The following is a 17,060-nucleotide window of genomic DNA, read 5'->3' as shown; positions in this document are numbered from 1 at the left end:
AAAAAAAAAAAATTAAAATAAAAAAAAATTAAGAGATTGTGTAGAATATTTATTAGAAAGATAAGATAAATAGGAAGTAATTAACGTGCTGCGTCAAGAGAATTAATAAAAAGCCGAAGGAACGGAGAGCTGCCGGGACTAATAAACGGCGCCGGCAATTCGGTGACGCGGGCGCGAACTTTAGTTCGCCGTACTTCGGCGTGTGTGTAGAGTTACTGTAATGTATGCCGACATAATGCGCGCGACAACATAGTAGAAGACGCGAAGCGAAGTAATGACTCCGCCCGCGAGATGATGAAACATCGCTTCATTTACGATAAACAACTGCACGCGCGCGGTGTAATTAGCGAAGCGAAAAAACTTGCCGAACGTTTGAGATATCCTCTAGAAAATATTAGCGGCATTAATTTCGCGTGTACCGCTGTTAATATAACGACCCGGGGATAATTAACGTCAACGTGACGCAATCGCCGTTTCCATATACCTACTATGCCGTGACTCGAAATTAAATTCAACGTAATAAAACGCATTATTAAAAAATCGAAATAATATATATGTTATTCGTATGCGTCGCATGTAAACGTAATCTTTTTATCGTATGTATCTGGGAGAGGAAATTTTACTATCTTCTTACTCAATGCAATAAATACATAATGCATAATGCACGTTGCGTGATGCGACGACTGATTATATCGATGAAATGGTAAATCACCGCCGGCTGTGCCGTGTTAACAATTTTCTTTCGTTGACACAATAATAAATTACACAATATTGCTGATATTTTCTCATTGAAACCGTAAAACTCGTGGAAAGCGATAACCTCGGCGACTTAATACAGTAAAACCGAACGTCCCCGACTTGTCGTCCGGTGGTACAACGCGCGAATCGTTACTCTCTCCTTTTTTTTTTTCTTTCTTCCTCCGAAATTCACGTATTTTAGTGCGGCGTTTTTCGTGTGCACCGTGCATTTTCCACAATCAAGATACTTAAGATACGGAATTATTACTAAAGTACAACCAATCTCAAATGGGCTGTAAACAATGATTTACAGTTTACGTGTACGCGGAGTATCGTGGAGCATAACCCGGGGATTATGATCGCTCGTATTAAGTCGGAAACTCGCGGAAGCTGCGAGTGGTAATATCTGAAAGTGGTCAGCCAAATGGCCGGCCTTATCATACCACCACTACTAACGCCCCGGCAAGTGAACGCGCCCCGCGCGCGGTCAGACGCAGCTGTTACTTCGAATAATTTGGGAAATGCATAAACCCACCGTTACTCTTACCAGTATTGTTTTCAGTACGCAAATGTATAGTCATGGAAACAGAAATAAGTCAACAAAATGTCTATTTACTAAATTCTAGCGCTAAAAAAATGAACGTATTCCTTGTCTTTTTTTTAATTAATTTTTTTTATTTTTATCTTGTTTATCGTTGTAATGTTCTAGACTAATTATTATTGCTCGTTACGCATTATCACGATGAGAGTTAGTATACTGACGCGCTTTTATGACGTCGGCGAGAGCTTGTTTGCCGGGGGATTAAAACTCTTTTTTTTTTTTTTTTCTGCCCCAATCTACGCGTACAAAAGAGGCGAATGCGGCCTTTCTGACACGCTAGTGAGCGGAAATTTAACAGAGTGGAAAGCAGAACGAGCCACCGACTCTCGTACGACGTAAACTGTCCACGAATATAACCCCTAGAAAGTCCCTTTAGCGCCCTGCCATCAGAGATTATTCACGCAAAAATTTTCGACAGTCTTTCTTTAGCCTTTCCTTTACCAAACACTTTCGCTGCCTTTTTATTTCGCAACTCTCTTTCGTTCGTTGAAAAAATGTAACGCGCTGGCGATATTCAGGTCGAAGCTTTTTGAAAACAAGTCCCGCTCGGGTAATAAATAACGTTGTCTTTAGTTGCCTGACTGAAAAAAAATTAATTACACTCGTGAGAATTATTTTATAAAACAGCGAATATTATTTTTGACCGCTCCTGCAATTTAATTATTTTTTTTTAATATGTTACAGATCATCATCGTAGCCGTAACTCCGCTGCTGCGCATCGAATCGGTGAGTCAAATTTATTTTTTTATCTTCTTTTTAAAATAGAACGTAATTAATGGAAAAGCTCCGACAATAATCGAATATTAAACAGCGATTTATGAAGCGAGTACACAATCGTCTATAACCGTCGATAAAAATTAGTTCCAATAGTTCCACCCGACAAGAATATTTCGCGTAATATGTCAAAGGAAATGAGTCCCGTCCTCGTCGTTTTCTATCGTTTCGCAATAGGGGAACTAAGCGCTCCAATTTAACGAAATTATTCCGATTTGACGAACGACGCTCGCAGCACAAAATAATCGAAATTGCGCCGGCATATCTCCCCTCTTGACTTTGCGGATATTGGTGCCAGATATTCGAGAGCAGTATTCTTCACAAAACTTCGATATATTCGTGCAAAAGCGAAAAAGTACGAACCGGCGTTGCCGTGAAGGTATTTCGCTGTTAATTTCATTCCTCGTTTTTAAACCGTAACGAGATTTCAACTCGGCAAGATTTAAAATACAAATAAAATTGCAGATAAAACAATCAAAATTAAAAGAGACTTTTATGACACGCGCGAATATTTGTATTTCCTATTGTACTTATTGTACATATAAAAGCGTATAATTTGAAATTATTATACCTAAAGAAATTTAATTAAAACGGAAAATTAAGGCTCGCGAAACTTATTACCGGAATTAAAATAAAAAAAAAAAAATAATAATAATTTTAATTACCAGAGATTAATATTTTAGGCTCATATTTTAATAATCTGCAAATATTCCGCGCTGCAAAATATATTTATCTAAATATTAACGAAATGAGGGGAGGGAAAAAAAAATCTTTGATAAATTTATGTTTATTTATCCCTTTGCATTTTCACCGGTTTAATTTGGATTCGACTGCCAACGTCTCTGGTTTAAATTAGGCAAATCTCGCCAACTTGCAAATTGAATTTTTTAAAGCTCCGTTCGCGTCTCGTCCAGAAGTCTCTCGAGTCATCCTCGTTAAGCTACGCTTCTATTCGCTCCGGGAATCGACATCCAAACGAACTGTTTGATATTCCGGCAACGTGCACCGTCCACGGCAGAGATGCGCGAAGTACACTCGGATGCCAATTGATGCGAACATTTATTCCCGCAACTTTCGGTACAGCATCGTTTCGCTTGCCTCGAATGAATGGCTGACAAGTTTACCACAACGGCGGGATCCGTTGAACAAATTCTCCAGCGATACGTGGCTGTACGCGAAGCTGGCGTTGACGAAAAGTATAATATTTCGTTCGTAGTTTTCTCGACTTTAACGTAATTTAGAATTATCAAAAAAAAATAAGAGATTCATTTATCGACAAAGATACAAACGCAATAAAATACTCGAATATAAATGCAAATGAAACAGCAAGTAGAAAGGAAAACGATTGTTAGTATAATTGCAGCGCGATAACTATATATTTACATAATTTATTCCATCTTTCGTGATATAAAAAGAATGCGAAAAAACGGGAAAAAAAATTTAAAGAATCCTATTTTCGCGATTTTATCGGATCGTCTCGTAATTTATTTTTCACAAAGGAGCTACCTGGGCAAAGCCGCGCCAATCGCGCAAAATTAACATTGAAGAATTTATATGTATACGCAATTATAACGCATATTATTCTATTATTCATTCTACGCGTGCCGGATAATAATATCAATTCCTTTCTCTTCGACACTTCATCAATAATCATTACCTATACTTTTATACATTAATATGCGCGCTGTCGCAAAAAATCGCATCGGGAAGGAAGGCCGAAAAGAAAACGTCGGAAACGTCGCGGGCGAGATGAAACTTTAACACGGTTGTTTCTCATCTCATATATGTGACGTGTATTCTCCGTATATGGGATAAACTTTACGCAAATCAGATTAGGCACACGCAAAATCACTGCAGGAAGGAACGAGCGCGCGAAGTTACGCGAGATAAATCCGACAAATTATGCAAACCGCGGAAGACGGATAATGTCATCAAGCGGGGAAACGCTCGCAAATTCTGTACTGTTCGAGAAGCTTTTAGTCCGGCATGAATAATAGAGACGTGTCGTTCCCAAGGCAAGGATTTATAGCCGTTCGCCCGAAAACTCCGACCCATTTGTTCGCCCCCTTTTTTCGGCGCGCGGCATGCTAAAAGATCAACAAAAAGATTCGCGAAAACAGACAGAGCTATAATGACCTTAGGAAAAAAATCGCGACGCTGCAGCGGCTAAAATTTTCTTTACTACGCGGTCCATTATTGCATTCTGACTCATAAATTAAATAATTAAACTGTCTTAGATTTTGAGATTTATTAAATTTAAATTATACCCTGCTGCGTACGAAGTGTGTTTCAGTGACAATGTAAAATGTTTCTTTATATGAATCAAAATTATAAAATTTTATACATATGGTATTCTAAAATCTTGTGACTTGGGGTAAAAAAATATCTGCAAAAGATGATCGGCGCGGAACGTAAGAGTCGCGATTTTCGTAATTCAAAACTGAAAAAGCGACAACTCGTAAGTAATAAATCTTCGTAATTACCGAGTTTCGTCAAGTCCCAATCTTTTGTGAGCAAAGAAACTTAAGCAATCAAAGGGCGATCAAGAAAAGCGTTTACCGCTACAAAAGGGTCCTACCGCTTCGGCGAGGGTGAGATGGTCTCGGGGCAATGCGACGGAAAACAATAAAACAACGCGCGGCGGTCGGTGCGGACATTTTCCTTTCGTTGAATACGGCGGCGGGTGCAGTAATTCGTCCGCTACTTGGCGATTTCAGAAAGTTCTAGACGGTGGCCGCAACTTTATATTCATTAGCGGCGGGCCGTGCCGTCGTGGAAAAGAGAGGCGGGCAAATTTTCCGAACCCCTGCGCGAGGCGCATATTGCGATGCTAAGTTTCGCGCCGGTGAACCCGACGAATGGGCGAGCCTCTCTCTTCAGCGTTTCCGGCAAAGCGATTTTGACTTTTCGCGACTAACAAGCACCGTCGAATGCTACACAGATGCGCTATTCCCCGGGTAAAGAAACACAGCCGAAGAAAATTATGTATCTCTCCTTCGCGACCGTGTTCGGGATATCCTCCAGGTTCTCACGCTTATTTCTGTCCGCTGATTCCGTCTACCAATTTCAAGCTGCCGCTTCCTTGATACAAAGTACGCGAAAGGAAACGCTCTCCCAACTTAAAGTCCGCAGTAAATCGAAGCAATCAGTATAATAGTCACAAAAGTACAATCATTTTATTCAAATAAAAATCACTCCTGCCTCTTCCAATCGAATTTTAATTCAACGATAGTGATACATTTATTTATTGTACATAAAAAATAAAATAAAATTAAATTAAATTAAAAAAAAAAATAAAAACATCGCGCAACGTATCTCTCGCATAAAGTCCGGAAATAATTGACAAGAGATCTTTTTCTTTCCGATTTATTTCGCGGAACGTTTTTAAGTTTCAAATAATTATTTTTCTTTATAGTCTCGCGTCGAAATTATTCCACCGGGTCGGAATAAGCGCAACGGCGCCAAATAAACCGGATTATTATTATTTCACAGTACGTCATTGCTGTGGCGGTTTTCGCACGGAACTATTCAGACGGCAGGATTGTTAAAACGAGTGCCGTCTCAAGCGAGTTAACTTGAAAGGGGACAACGGAATTTCGTCTAATGCTGGGAAACTCGAATATACCATTGCGCGTCTGTTTGCCGCCAGATAACCGGCCGGGTTGCACGCACCGTGTGCGCAGTATATGAAATATATGGATACTACGTGCATAATACTACGCGCGATGTTCTATTGTCGCCGGGGCCTGGATTATACGGGTGTAATGTTATAAAGAGAGCCGCCAGAAGCCGCTAATGAGGCAGAAAATTCATTAAAAAATTATCCGCTCTCATACCGCGATAACTCGGCGCAATATACTAAAGATACACGACGCAAATTAGTAAATTACAGCATTAATAAAACCGACGTTGCCGGAAACCACAAAGTTATACCATCACGAAACGTAATTTATTCTCGATTGCGCGTTATTTTGTTAAACGTAACGAAGTTAAATTATTATCAAGTCTAAATCCTAGCCGACGTGAAATTCTTCTTTTTTAATCTTGCACTCTAATCCTTCGCAATGTCGCGATTTCGGTCGCCGCGTAAATCACACCGGTGATTTATTCGAAGGGGAAAAAAAAAATTTATATACGGCAAATTGTCCACGTGATCGGCCGCATGTGCATGACTCGAGTAACGTTCCGTAATTCCGCACGATATAATGTACGCGTTGTCGCAGCGGGGCGAACACGGTTCGCCCTGCCATCCGTTTGGAATGGAAACTATGGAAGGAAGCGGAGGAGAGGACGGTGTCGGTAGTGACGGCGCGGAGGAAGAGGAAATGCATGGCGGACCTCCCCGTGTCCCAGGTGGATCTCGCGTGCGCGGCTGCGGCCGAGCGAACTTGTGTGCGGGCGACGCACGCTTTTCGACTCGATGACTCGCCGGGTACCCGGTTAATTGACCAGACGTATTTACCGCTGCACAAAGCGGCCACAGGCGGAACCGGCGCGACATTGTTCGCGAATTGTTTCGCCGTCGAACTGCGCGCGAGATCATTATCAATCTTGCCCCGCGTTTAATCGAACCGCCCGAAACTCGCGCGAGAATGGACGGCTTCGTCAAAACCGCGAACGCGAGAAGCGATACGAAGTTTGCGACCGTGAGACAGGCGTGACGTTTTCCCGATGAAATAAAGAACTTCGAGCGGAGCGATCGACGTAAAATACTGCTTCTTTTATTTCTCTCTCTCTCTCTTTTTTTTTTTCCACCACTGAACCAATTTCGATTTTTTTTCCCTCTCAATTTAGCGCGCACACGATACCGATTCGCGACAAAAGGAGAAAAAATGTAATTTTTTTCAGCTACGGTATTTTCAGCTTCGTACAAATACATACACGTGTACGTGTGTGTATGTTTTATATATATATATAGTACACGTAGATAGAAATCATTTGACGAATTTTACTACGAAGCGAGTTTAATGCTGGAACAATTCCATTCCAATTTACGGCGCATCCCCCAGATGTATCGCCGCTGCAGATAGCGCGGGGAGCATCAATGCGAATACGAAGCGGGGCATTAATGTCACGAGTAATCATAGGATAACTCCGAGACTGGAGATTATTTAGCCGTTATAAATATCGAGAACTAATCCAATAAACCCCGCGAATGATAATGTTCCCGATACTCGAGAGCGCGAGGAGACGTATCGCGCTTCTGGTTTCACGAGGAAGGAAAGTGAACGAGAACTCGAGTGAAGTTGGAAATCGGGGGAAGAGAAAATAAAATACACGCGCGCAGCGTCAAGAAAACGTCGCCGATCCGGGTGGTAGCGCGATGAATTAGAGCGGATTCATAAACATTACTTTTGCCGCGCGACACAAACGGCGCTTTGCATTTCGAGCCGCGAAACCGAGCGTGAAATCAATTATCGCCGGAGACCCGAAGACCTTTCCCCGATATTTATTTAGCATTAAAGCGCGATCGTCGTTATCCCCGCGGTGCCGCGCTCTAACCGATGGTCGTAAATCAGGGGTGGAAACCCTGGCTGCGTCGTCTCCGATGGTAATGAATCGAAGAGTCCGTCCGACGGCGAGAACGGCATTGTGGAGCCTCGAGTTTCCACGCGCTGTCGATGCGGCGTATGAATTTCAAGGGAATTAATGGTGCCGGGGATTATATCTCGTAATCGCGTATCTATCACACGAGGCGGCGGGCTATCCCCGCGGACCGGCAACCTAGCTATTTCAAACAAAGGGGCGGGCCGCCACGTTCGACTATTAAAATGCGATTACCGATGCCGTCGTTTGGCTCTCGTTACACGTACGGGCGGATCGATTGTCACCGAAGAGGTCGTCCGCTCTAAAAATAACACGCGCGAGACCCGTCAGTGGGATTTTTAGGCAGGTAACTCTCGAGATTTAAAATTCTTTTTTTTTTTTTTTTTTTTTTTTTTTTTTTTGTTTTTTTTTTTGGTCGTAAAATATTATACATACTGCGGGAGACGAAAATGGACCGGAAAGAAGAATGGATTATTAACTCGGGAATAAATTTTGAAAATCGATCGGTGAAACAGTTTAATTGAAGCACCTTCTGTTAAGATAATCCGACACGCCCCGGCCAATTCGATGAATAATGTAATAAACTGCAGTTGCTCGTAATTTGTAGGCCAAACAATAGGAAGATCGTTACTAGCCTTGTGCAAGATAAGGCATTTCTATATCCTGCACGCCTCCAATTACATCACGCGATCATCGATTACGTTCACTAACAAGGGATTAAATTTAAAGCGCAGTGCACACAGCTTTAGAACTATGAGCGTCGTGATGAAATTACCGCCTCTGGAATTAGTCTATTTGAAAATCGCATGAATTTAATGAGCTTCGATGATCCGATTGCCCAATGAGTCGCTTCGCGCGAGATAAAATTGTTATCTTTAAACCTCTCAAATTTCGAAAGTTTATTGATTGAAAAAATTTTCTCCAGAAATAAAAGAAAAAAATTTAATTAATTAATAAAAATAAAAATAAACTTCCAACATACGCAAAAAAAAAAATTAAATTTTCTCTCATCAATTCGATCTTAATATAAACGTCGACAAGCGTCAACGTTTTTCTTTCTCGCGCATGATCTTATAAATGGAAGTTCGCATTAAGAGATTCTCCACGCTTTGTAGAGAGAGAAAAGTCCTTTTATTCAATCTGTAAGTAACCCTTCCCGTCTGCCGCGCATTCCGCTATGAATTACAAGGGGGGCCCCTTCGTGGAATTCACTCGGCGCCTCCGACGACGTCTCCTCTCCATTCATACGTGTCCAGAATCATTGACCGAGACCGCAGCTACGTGACGGGATGACGGCCGCGCCTTCTCGACGCGTCGATAGAGAGACGCGATCCGGAGGAGACGTTTCGGTTCTCCGGTAACGGAATTTACGCTAGAATCTCGAAAGTCCTTCGCGCGGCACGCGGGGAACCACGATTCGCGACATAACGTGCAATTTTGCATAGTCACAAGAACCGAGAACGTTTAAAGGAAGAGATTAGTTACTCTAACGGGCTCCCACACCTAGCGGTACACCGCACCGACTTGAGTAGCCGATAGCGTGTCGCCTTGACCTCTCTTGTCGCGGAGGCGCTTTGCATCACTTGTTCAGAAATAGAGACAGGACAATGCGATCCTGAGGGAATCTTCATGTTACACGGAATATCTGTATAATACCCCAAAATCACTCGGAAGAATATATTTCGACGTCAATTTCGAATTTAATATAATAATTTATATTTTTCTTTTTTCTTTTTTTTTTAATATCAAAGAGAAATGTCCTGGTTATTTCAAAAAGCGTACAGATTTTAAATTATATAATTTACCTTCTATGTCGTGCATTTAATATTAACCCCGGTACCGAATAAAAAGAAAAAGTAATCCGAAAGGGAAGTGCTCAACTTCTGATCATTATAGTTTTCAAGTAAGAGTGATAATTGAAGTGCTTATCGACCAATTCGCTATAGTCATACGTTAATTAAGAGTCGGGAACTTACGATGGCCTGTTGATCGACTCCGTTCGGAGGCGGAGGCGGACTGAAGCTGGCCGCGGTCGGCGCACCGGGGGCTGCGGGATGGGGCGCGCCCGCCGCAGGCGGCACCTGGGGCCCACCGGTCGGGGGTGGTTGCTGGGGTGCACCGGCATTCTCCTCCTTCACCGTCACTGGTGGCGGTGGCTTAACGTCACCGGCTGCACCGGCCGCCCCCACGACACCCGCGACCCCGTTTACCGGAGGAGGGAAGACACCCCCACCATAGGGCGCAGCCATCCCTGTCTGCACCATATGCTGAAAGGAAACATAATTTCTTGTTAATTTCAACGTCGATATAAGCTCGCAAACGGGGATAAATCATTAAGTATTAATATTCACACCGATACGAGTTTAAATTTAATAATTCAAGAGCCGGTCGTTTAAAGCTTCTCTTTTATTAAGAAATACTTCTCCGACCGGCAAAAGAGTGGGTTCGGTCAAGTTTTATTTTGCCTTTTTTTTTCTGGTCTCCCAGAGATCGTTAGAAATGAAAGATAATGGTGAAAGTGGCGTTGCCAATTTTTCGTGCGAACTATTCACCGTGACCGCAGGCAATCTACTAGTAGAAAGATTTCTGGCAACGTTCCATTGGAATGTCGTGGCGAGCTACGATTGGCTGAATAATACCTCAATGCAAACCTAGTTCACGATAAAGATAACAATTTTATCTAAAAACGTATAAAGAAGATAATTCCTTTCGTTCGAATGAAATCTAAGTTACCCTTTCGCGAATATCATTTTTCTTTCCTCTTTTCAATAACACTTAAATTAATAGCTCATTAATAATAGAAATTAAGAATTATATTAATAATTACACGCAATATAATAATGATTGAAGTAAAACAGATTATTGTATAAAGAGCGGATGTTTCCAAACGTCAGAGCTAAGAGAAAAATCGTTAATGTTTGATCGGAATTTGCCGAGTCTCCTCGCAAGACCCGGATAAGTTTAAGTAAAGAGAGACAATTTTATAGAACGTAAAAGGCGGAGGAAAAGGATCCGTGGAACGGCAAACGATTTACTATGGACAGCAGAGGGTAACTATAATTTATGGTTCGCCCTCGGGCCGTGCCATCTACAATCTCGCATGTGGCAGGTTACAGATGGTTTGTCCAGTTCTCCCTTCTCTCCAGATTATTTCTGAACGCCACCCCACGACCTCGCTCCGCCACGAAAGAGAGCAAAGAGCCATTTGTTATTCCTACCTTGAACATTTTTCTGAAAACTCGATTTAGACCGGATTTCGCCGATACGGACCGGCCGCGCTGGCGCGAACGGAGATGAAGCTCGGAACAGAGATACGCGAGGAAGAGCCTCCGTGCTCTTTGTTAAATCTGAGAAATGAAGGTCTCGATCTCAGCAATTACAGAATATCCCGACATCAACAAAGTACCCGCGATCGAGATGATTTCTCGCGCCTGATTACGATAGCATCGGTCTACGATAAATTAGCGCTTGTATAAAAATGCCAGGCACAGTGATGAATAAGAATAAAAGTGTGATTTATTATTTTATTATGATTGACTTTATGAAAGTAATAAAAAAACAAAAAAGCAGCATGAAACGTATACAATATATCGTAAAGGTGCGGATAATTTAATACGTTTCTTTTATATGCATAATAAATATTTTAATATTTAAAAAATGCACAGTCGCACAAATTTATTATCTTTGACATTAATTTCATATAAATAATAAATCACGTTTTAAATAATTTAATTTGTCCCGTAAATTTTTATATTTATATATATTATCATTATTAAAAATGACTTATTTAACAACCAATCCCCCCAGAGCTCATCATAATTTCATTTTTTTTTTTTTTTCATTGAAACACCGTACACGAAATGTTCGACCCGTTCCTTCAAATTTTATAACGCGGAGCCAATTGTTTTCGACCGAGATTCAATTACCCGATACGCGAAACAAATAAGGCCGCGAGCGAAATTGTTAAAATAAGATTTCTGGAGTCTGATCACGATCGGTTGACATTAACAAGAAAAATATAACAGAGAATAGAGGCACGGCGGGCGGAAAGAGGTGATCAGCAAGCAAGTATAATATTGTTCGCGAAAGACAATCAATGAACGGATACGCGGAGCGGTGTGTTTCACGTGTGAAGGAATCTCTTTCAGAAAAGCCTCGCGGCAAATGAGAACTGAAACTCGGTTTGAGCGAGGTTGAGGAAAAGTCGCCTCCGGCCGTGGCACGTCACATTTTTCCGCCGCCGGATCTCTTATTCCGCGAGCGTAGCTTAATCAACGAAAGGGACAGGAGAGATAAGAAAAAAGGAGAGCCGCGCGCGTTGGAAAACGTGATCCCGAATCTGACCTAATTTTCTCTCGCTGGCACGGGAAATATGTCTTCCGATTGGCCGAGAAGGCCGAAAGCTCTTCGTCCTGATTACGAAGATAAAGGGGCCCCCGGTAAGGATTAAAAACGCATTAATCTCTTTCGACGAGGACGAAGAAATAGACTTAACTTTCCGACCGCTGTTCCGTTAATTGATTTCAAATTTTTTTTTTCTTTTTTTTTCTTAATATGCACAGGATAGATACGCGATCAAAGATAAGAGAGAATCCTGGCAAGATTTCGACTTCGCCGCGCGATCGAGCGTACTTCTTCTCGCGTGTCGCAATAGCTGCCGGAAGTTTCAACGCGGAATGTTAAAATTAAACTCGGGTCACGTTAAATCGAATTGAATTTAAGTCACGTTCATAAACAAAGTTAGAATGAAGTTTCTCCGGCGTGCATCTGAATAAAATATCGCACCGAAATCATTTGCGTTTACGCGCGTAATTCACGAAAGAAAAGGAGAGTTAAAAAATAATTAAAATTTGTTTTTACGTCTTTATCGACGTTAGAAGTAGCGTAGAAAAAGATAAGGCTCCTTTGTCGTTTCGGAGAACGAGCTCGCGTATATCTCTCTTCGACTTTAACAGCTCATTCTCGCTCGGTCAATGACAGTCTAACAGTTCTTTGTCGTCTGCTCCTTCTTCTTCCCATTTTTTATTACGATCGCGAGGCTTCCCGCGTGCAGTAGCACATACAAGGGACCATTCAGAGCATGCTTCCCCTTCGGTGTTAGCGGAGCGTGTCGCCACGGCTAGCTGGGCCTTACGGCAATCGCGTGCGCGAGCTCGCGCGGGCAGCGTAATGAAAGAAAGAAAGAAAGAAAAAAAAAAAAAGAATTTTAATGATCCCACGTTAATTCGATCGGCTACCTCGGGCGTAGAGAATGAATGGCAAAACGCGCTCTTGCACCGTTTCTGGTCGCGCGATGAGACGCACTCGCGTTAACTTAATTGGATATTCGAAGCGAATGATTATCAGAATGGTTGCGCGAATTGCCGAGTCATCTTCCCGCTCGGTTCACACGATTAATGCGACTATTAATTCTAATTTAATCCCCCGAGCTGTTACTCAATTCCGAATTTCAATAGGACGCGAACTTTGGCACGAAATTTAGATCGTAACTGAGATTAAATGTTTTAATTTTTTTTTTTTTTTCTTTTTCTTTCTTTCCTTTTCTTTTTCTCGCAATAATTATGACTGACTTCAAGCAACGTTAATTACGTGTGCGTAAATTACAAATAAGTTTAAACTTGTATTAATTTTAAAAATCGTAAGAGAAGTTAAAAAATTAATTACAAACTTCAAAAGGCTTGAAAATTGTCTCGAAAGTATAATTAGCTCTTCGGGTGAATCTTTAATCGAAAGCGTGAGAGAAAAAAGTGAGAGATAGAGAGAAAGGGAGGGAATGGAACTCGAAGTAAATAAGATCCCTACTCGGCACAGCTTGCCCTTTGATTTTCGGGACTTTGTACACCGCAGAATTGCCGAGGATGATCGTTACAGGGTAGAGCACTCGCGCGGATCACTTGTTCAATGTTGCATCTCACGTTACGAAGAGATGGCTAAGCCACCCCACGGGCCACGAAATGCGAGGTATCTCCATATATCGGTGCCGCGTCAGATCGATTCACGCGAGATACTATATCAGACCAACGACCTATTTTGATAGTGCCATCGACCAAACAAAATGGCACTTTTCGCATACAGAGTGCCTGTCTTATCGACTAAAATTGGGAGGGTTGAGAGGAGAAATAACCGGCAAACCAGGGAACTTGCTTGTCGATCTCTATGGAGGATCAACGTTATCGGAATTGGCAGTAGAAAAAGCGGTCGAGATAGCCGCGAGGGGGGGAGGAGGCTGCTGAACGCTCGGTCCCGCGAGGAGATGCGCGCGAATCGAAGCGGATTGCATAAACGTCGCCTTTGCCGCCGCGCAAAATCTCGCGCTTGTTTCGCGCCGCGCAAATTCATCAATTCCGCTCGAGCTAATGAGCGCATGACAAACGACCGGACGGCGCGCCGTGACGAAAGAGCGAATTAATCTGCTTAATTAAAAAAAACGCCCGTCCGGCCACGTCGGCGGCGGGCGGCGCTCCGCGCTTTAAACTTAATTCGCGCAGAATTGCCGCCCCGGCGAGTTACGCCATTCGCGCGTAATATCAAATATGAACACGACTAGCCCGTTGCTATTTTGCAAAACAGCCGTGAAATAATGGATAAGTTTGTAATTTCCGTGCCGCTTTCGCGGGAGCGGCGTGGGTCGGGGAAACAGCTTATTTTGCACGCTCGTGGCCGGCGCCGAGAGATGCCGTCGCGTTTGCCGTTTGAAAATGGAAAAGCGAACATCGCGACGCGACCGTCAACGACACCCGTACCTCCGGAGGAATCAAGAGAGACGTCTCCACGACGGGAAGAGAAACAATGCGACCTCAGAACTGCGCGCCACCTCTCTCGACTAATACCGTGCATTAACAAAAATTAACGCCCAGCTGAACGCAAATCTTGATTGACGTAACTTTACGCAAAACATTATTCAACATTGATATACTCGCGTATCTTATGCAAGAAAATATAAAAAAAAAAAATGTTCCAATTCGCAACAGCCTAATGTTTTCGAAAAGGAAACCGAGCGTGAACGATTGATAAAATAAGGAATCGAAGACGACGCCGTCTCACGCTGACTTGCGTAAACGGAATCTCTCTGAAATACTTTCTATCTATAGACCGCTTAAACTTTCCCTCGCGTTTGCCTAAGCTCGAACAAAAAATTCTTTTACAATTCCAATTGCAATTTGAGACAATCAATTAATTAAAAAAAAAAAAAAGAATACAAAGAAAAAATATTTAAAAAAATCAAGCCGTTATAATTAATAAAAATTTAATAAACTTAATTATAAATCGGTTAAACCTATCGCCGAGTAAAAATGTACGAAGTGGATCACCACCGTACATCACATCGACGTTCTGTAAAGGATGTTACTCATTGCTGCTTCATCGCGAAGTGCTTTTCCACGGAGCCGCGCAACTGCCATTACGTCATATCCAGAAAGCGAGCAATAATTTCAGCGGCGGACACGCACACAAACGTACGACGCGCGAGGTGGGGCGGGAAGGGAAGAGTAGAAGCGCTCGTAATTTAACCATCGGGGTTTTCATCTCGAGCACCCTCACCGTGTGTGTCGTCGCGGGGGAGGGAGGGCGCAGGCAGCTTTAAGCTTCCGCGACAGCGGTTTGCCCTTGAGTATTAGGATCTGAAACGCGGCGGCGGTGGTGCCCGGCCACCCTTTCCTCGTCCTTTCGATGTTTTGACGCCAGCAAAGCGAACGAGCCGCCAAGAATAAACCTGAAATCAATAGTGAACGCGGCGGCCCGACGGTGAGAAGAAGCGAGACAAAGAGCGAGGCGGAGGCGAGAATAGAGCGAGACGGAGAGAGAGCGAGTAATGGCGAGAGAGAGGTTTTCCAACCGGCCGAGCTTTAAAGCACATCCGGCATATCCTCTCGTCCGTGCGCGGCTCTTACTCCGCGCAGGTTTTCGTTCCACGATTTGCCGAAGTATCATTAGGGCACGTCGCTTTAACGAGGACAGAAGGTCCATATGTCTTTTGTGAAACGTTTACTTCGAAACTGACAGGCGAACTTAGAACGGGTGATCGATAATCGTGGAAATATTTTACGACGCGCGGGTCTGACGGTAAAGTTCTTTTTTCTTTTCCTTTTTCTTTTTTTAAATAAAAAATGCTAAAAAAAAATATGTCAAGCTGAAGCCACTGCGAGAAAGAAATAATCCCCGCCGGAAATGTATTTTCGATTCGCGACGATCCGAGCCGGGCGATCTCGTTTCGCGGCGAGACGCGCGACGGCAGGGGGCGAATCCGATCGCCTTCTATTCTCATTTCTATGCGCCTCGCTCGGGCGAGTTAAATACTCTAATTCGCGTTAATGGATGGCCCGTTGCCAGTGGATCGTTTCTAAAGAGTCTCTTCCCGGTCGGCGCGCGGACCCGTCGCTCAGCAGACGTTCGCACCACTCGAGGCCCGTGTAACAAAGCGTCGTCAATAACGGGACCTGTCCCCCGAGATCGGCATCTGGCCGCGCGAAGGAAATCGCCCATTTGACGGGGAGTGCCCCAGCGTAAGCATGCATCGGGATCTTACCCAGTACGGCCGGTAGCCGATGTACACAATATATACAGCGCGCACGGCGAAGTATAAAAGTCGCTAAGGTCTACGGTGGTAATTACATCCGCCATCGATCGTCGGCATCGATCGGCCCTTCCGTCACGTAACGAGACGTTACGTAAACGGCCTAGCGTGCGCTCTTCTCTCTCTCTTTCGACACGGCAGACCTATTAAATCTACACATCCCGCCGCGATTATCTTCGGAAACCAGTATGAACACATCCAATAACGATGCGCCTCGCGATAAGCGTTAATTGTATTAATTGCCATAGGTCAGATAGACGAACCCCGATTATCTCCTCGCGAGACGCGCGCGCGAAGTGCGGCTTCGACCGAAAAATTCAACACGTTCGCCCGGCAAAGTCGGGACCCCGGTTGTGTTACGCCAGCTGCATATTCTCGTTGAGCGATTCTTATCTCGCACGGCAGCGGCATTATAACGATAAGGAACCCATCTGTGAATCAGAGCGAGCCGATCTACGTTACGTGATAACGATCGCCGGAGCGTTCCGCCTCGACGGGACGTCACGGCCGAATGATCACAGGGAGTTACTCGTGTTTATCTGTCCGCGAATGACGATTTCAAAGGGAACCCAGTCTATTTTGTCAGACACCGGGAGCGTTTCGACCTTCGGCCATCCGCCGGCGCACGTAAAATTTTCACACGCAACGCGGAGTTTGATAGCGGCCGCGCTTCCTTTCCGCAAAGCGCCGCTATTTTCGTCGAAAAATACACACGCCGGGAAATTAAAGAGCGGCTCGCGAGAATTTGCCGCGTAGCCTCCGCCAGACCGTGAGATTTTTGTCCGTTGGCATAAAAAAAGGGGGAGGGAGAAAAAAAAACAAAGAAAT

General features: G+C 43.5%; 1 protein-coding gene across 9 annotated transcripts in view; it reads right to left on the bottom strand.

The window, feature by feature from the left end:
- LOC139104044 (RNA binding protein fox-1 homolog 3) overlaps nucleotides 1-17,060 on the bottom strand; it is a 256,372-nt gene that overhangs the window by 89,018 nt on the left and 150,294 nt on the right. For all 9 annotated transcript variants that reach the window (XM_070659263.1, XM_070659264.1, XM_070659261.1 and 6 more), the window contains one exon: nucleotides 9,637-9,927. In XM_070659263.1, coding sequence (XP_070515364.1) covers nucleotides 9,637-9,927 — 291 coding nt within the window. The remainder of the gene's footprint in view (nucleotides 1-9,636; nucleotides 9,928-17,060) is intronic.

Source organism: Cardiocondyla obscurior, linkage group LG07 (assembly GCF_019399895.1).
Source record: "Cardiocondyla obscurior isolate alpha-2009 linkage group LG07, Cobs3.1, whole genome shotgun sequence".
NCBI classification, from domain to species: domain Eukaryota; kingdom Metazoa; phylum Arthropoda; class Insecta; order Hymenoptera; family Formicidae; genus Cardiocondyla; species Cardiocondyla obscurior.
The sequence above is the reverse complement of the archived record's forward strand: the minus strand, read 5'-3'. Positions and strand labels throughout refer to the sequence as shown.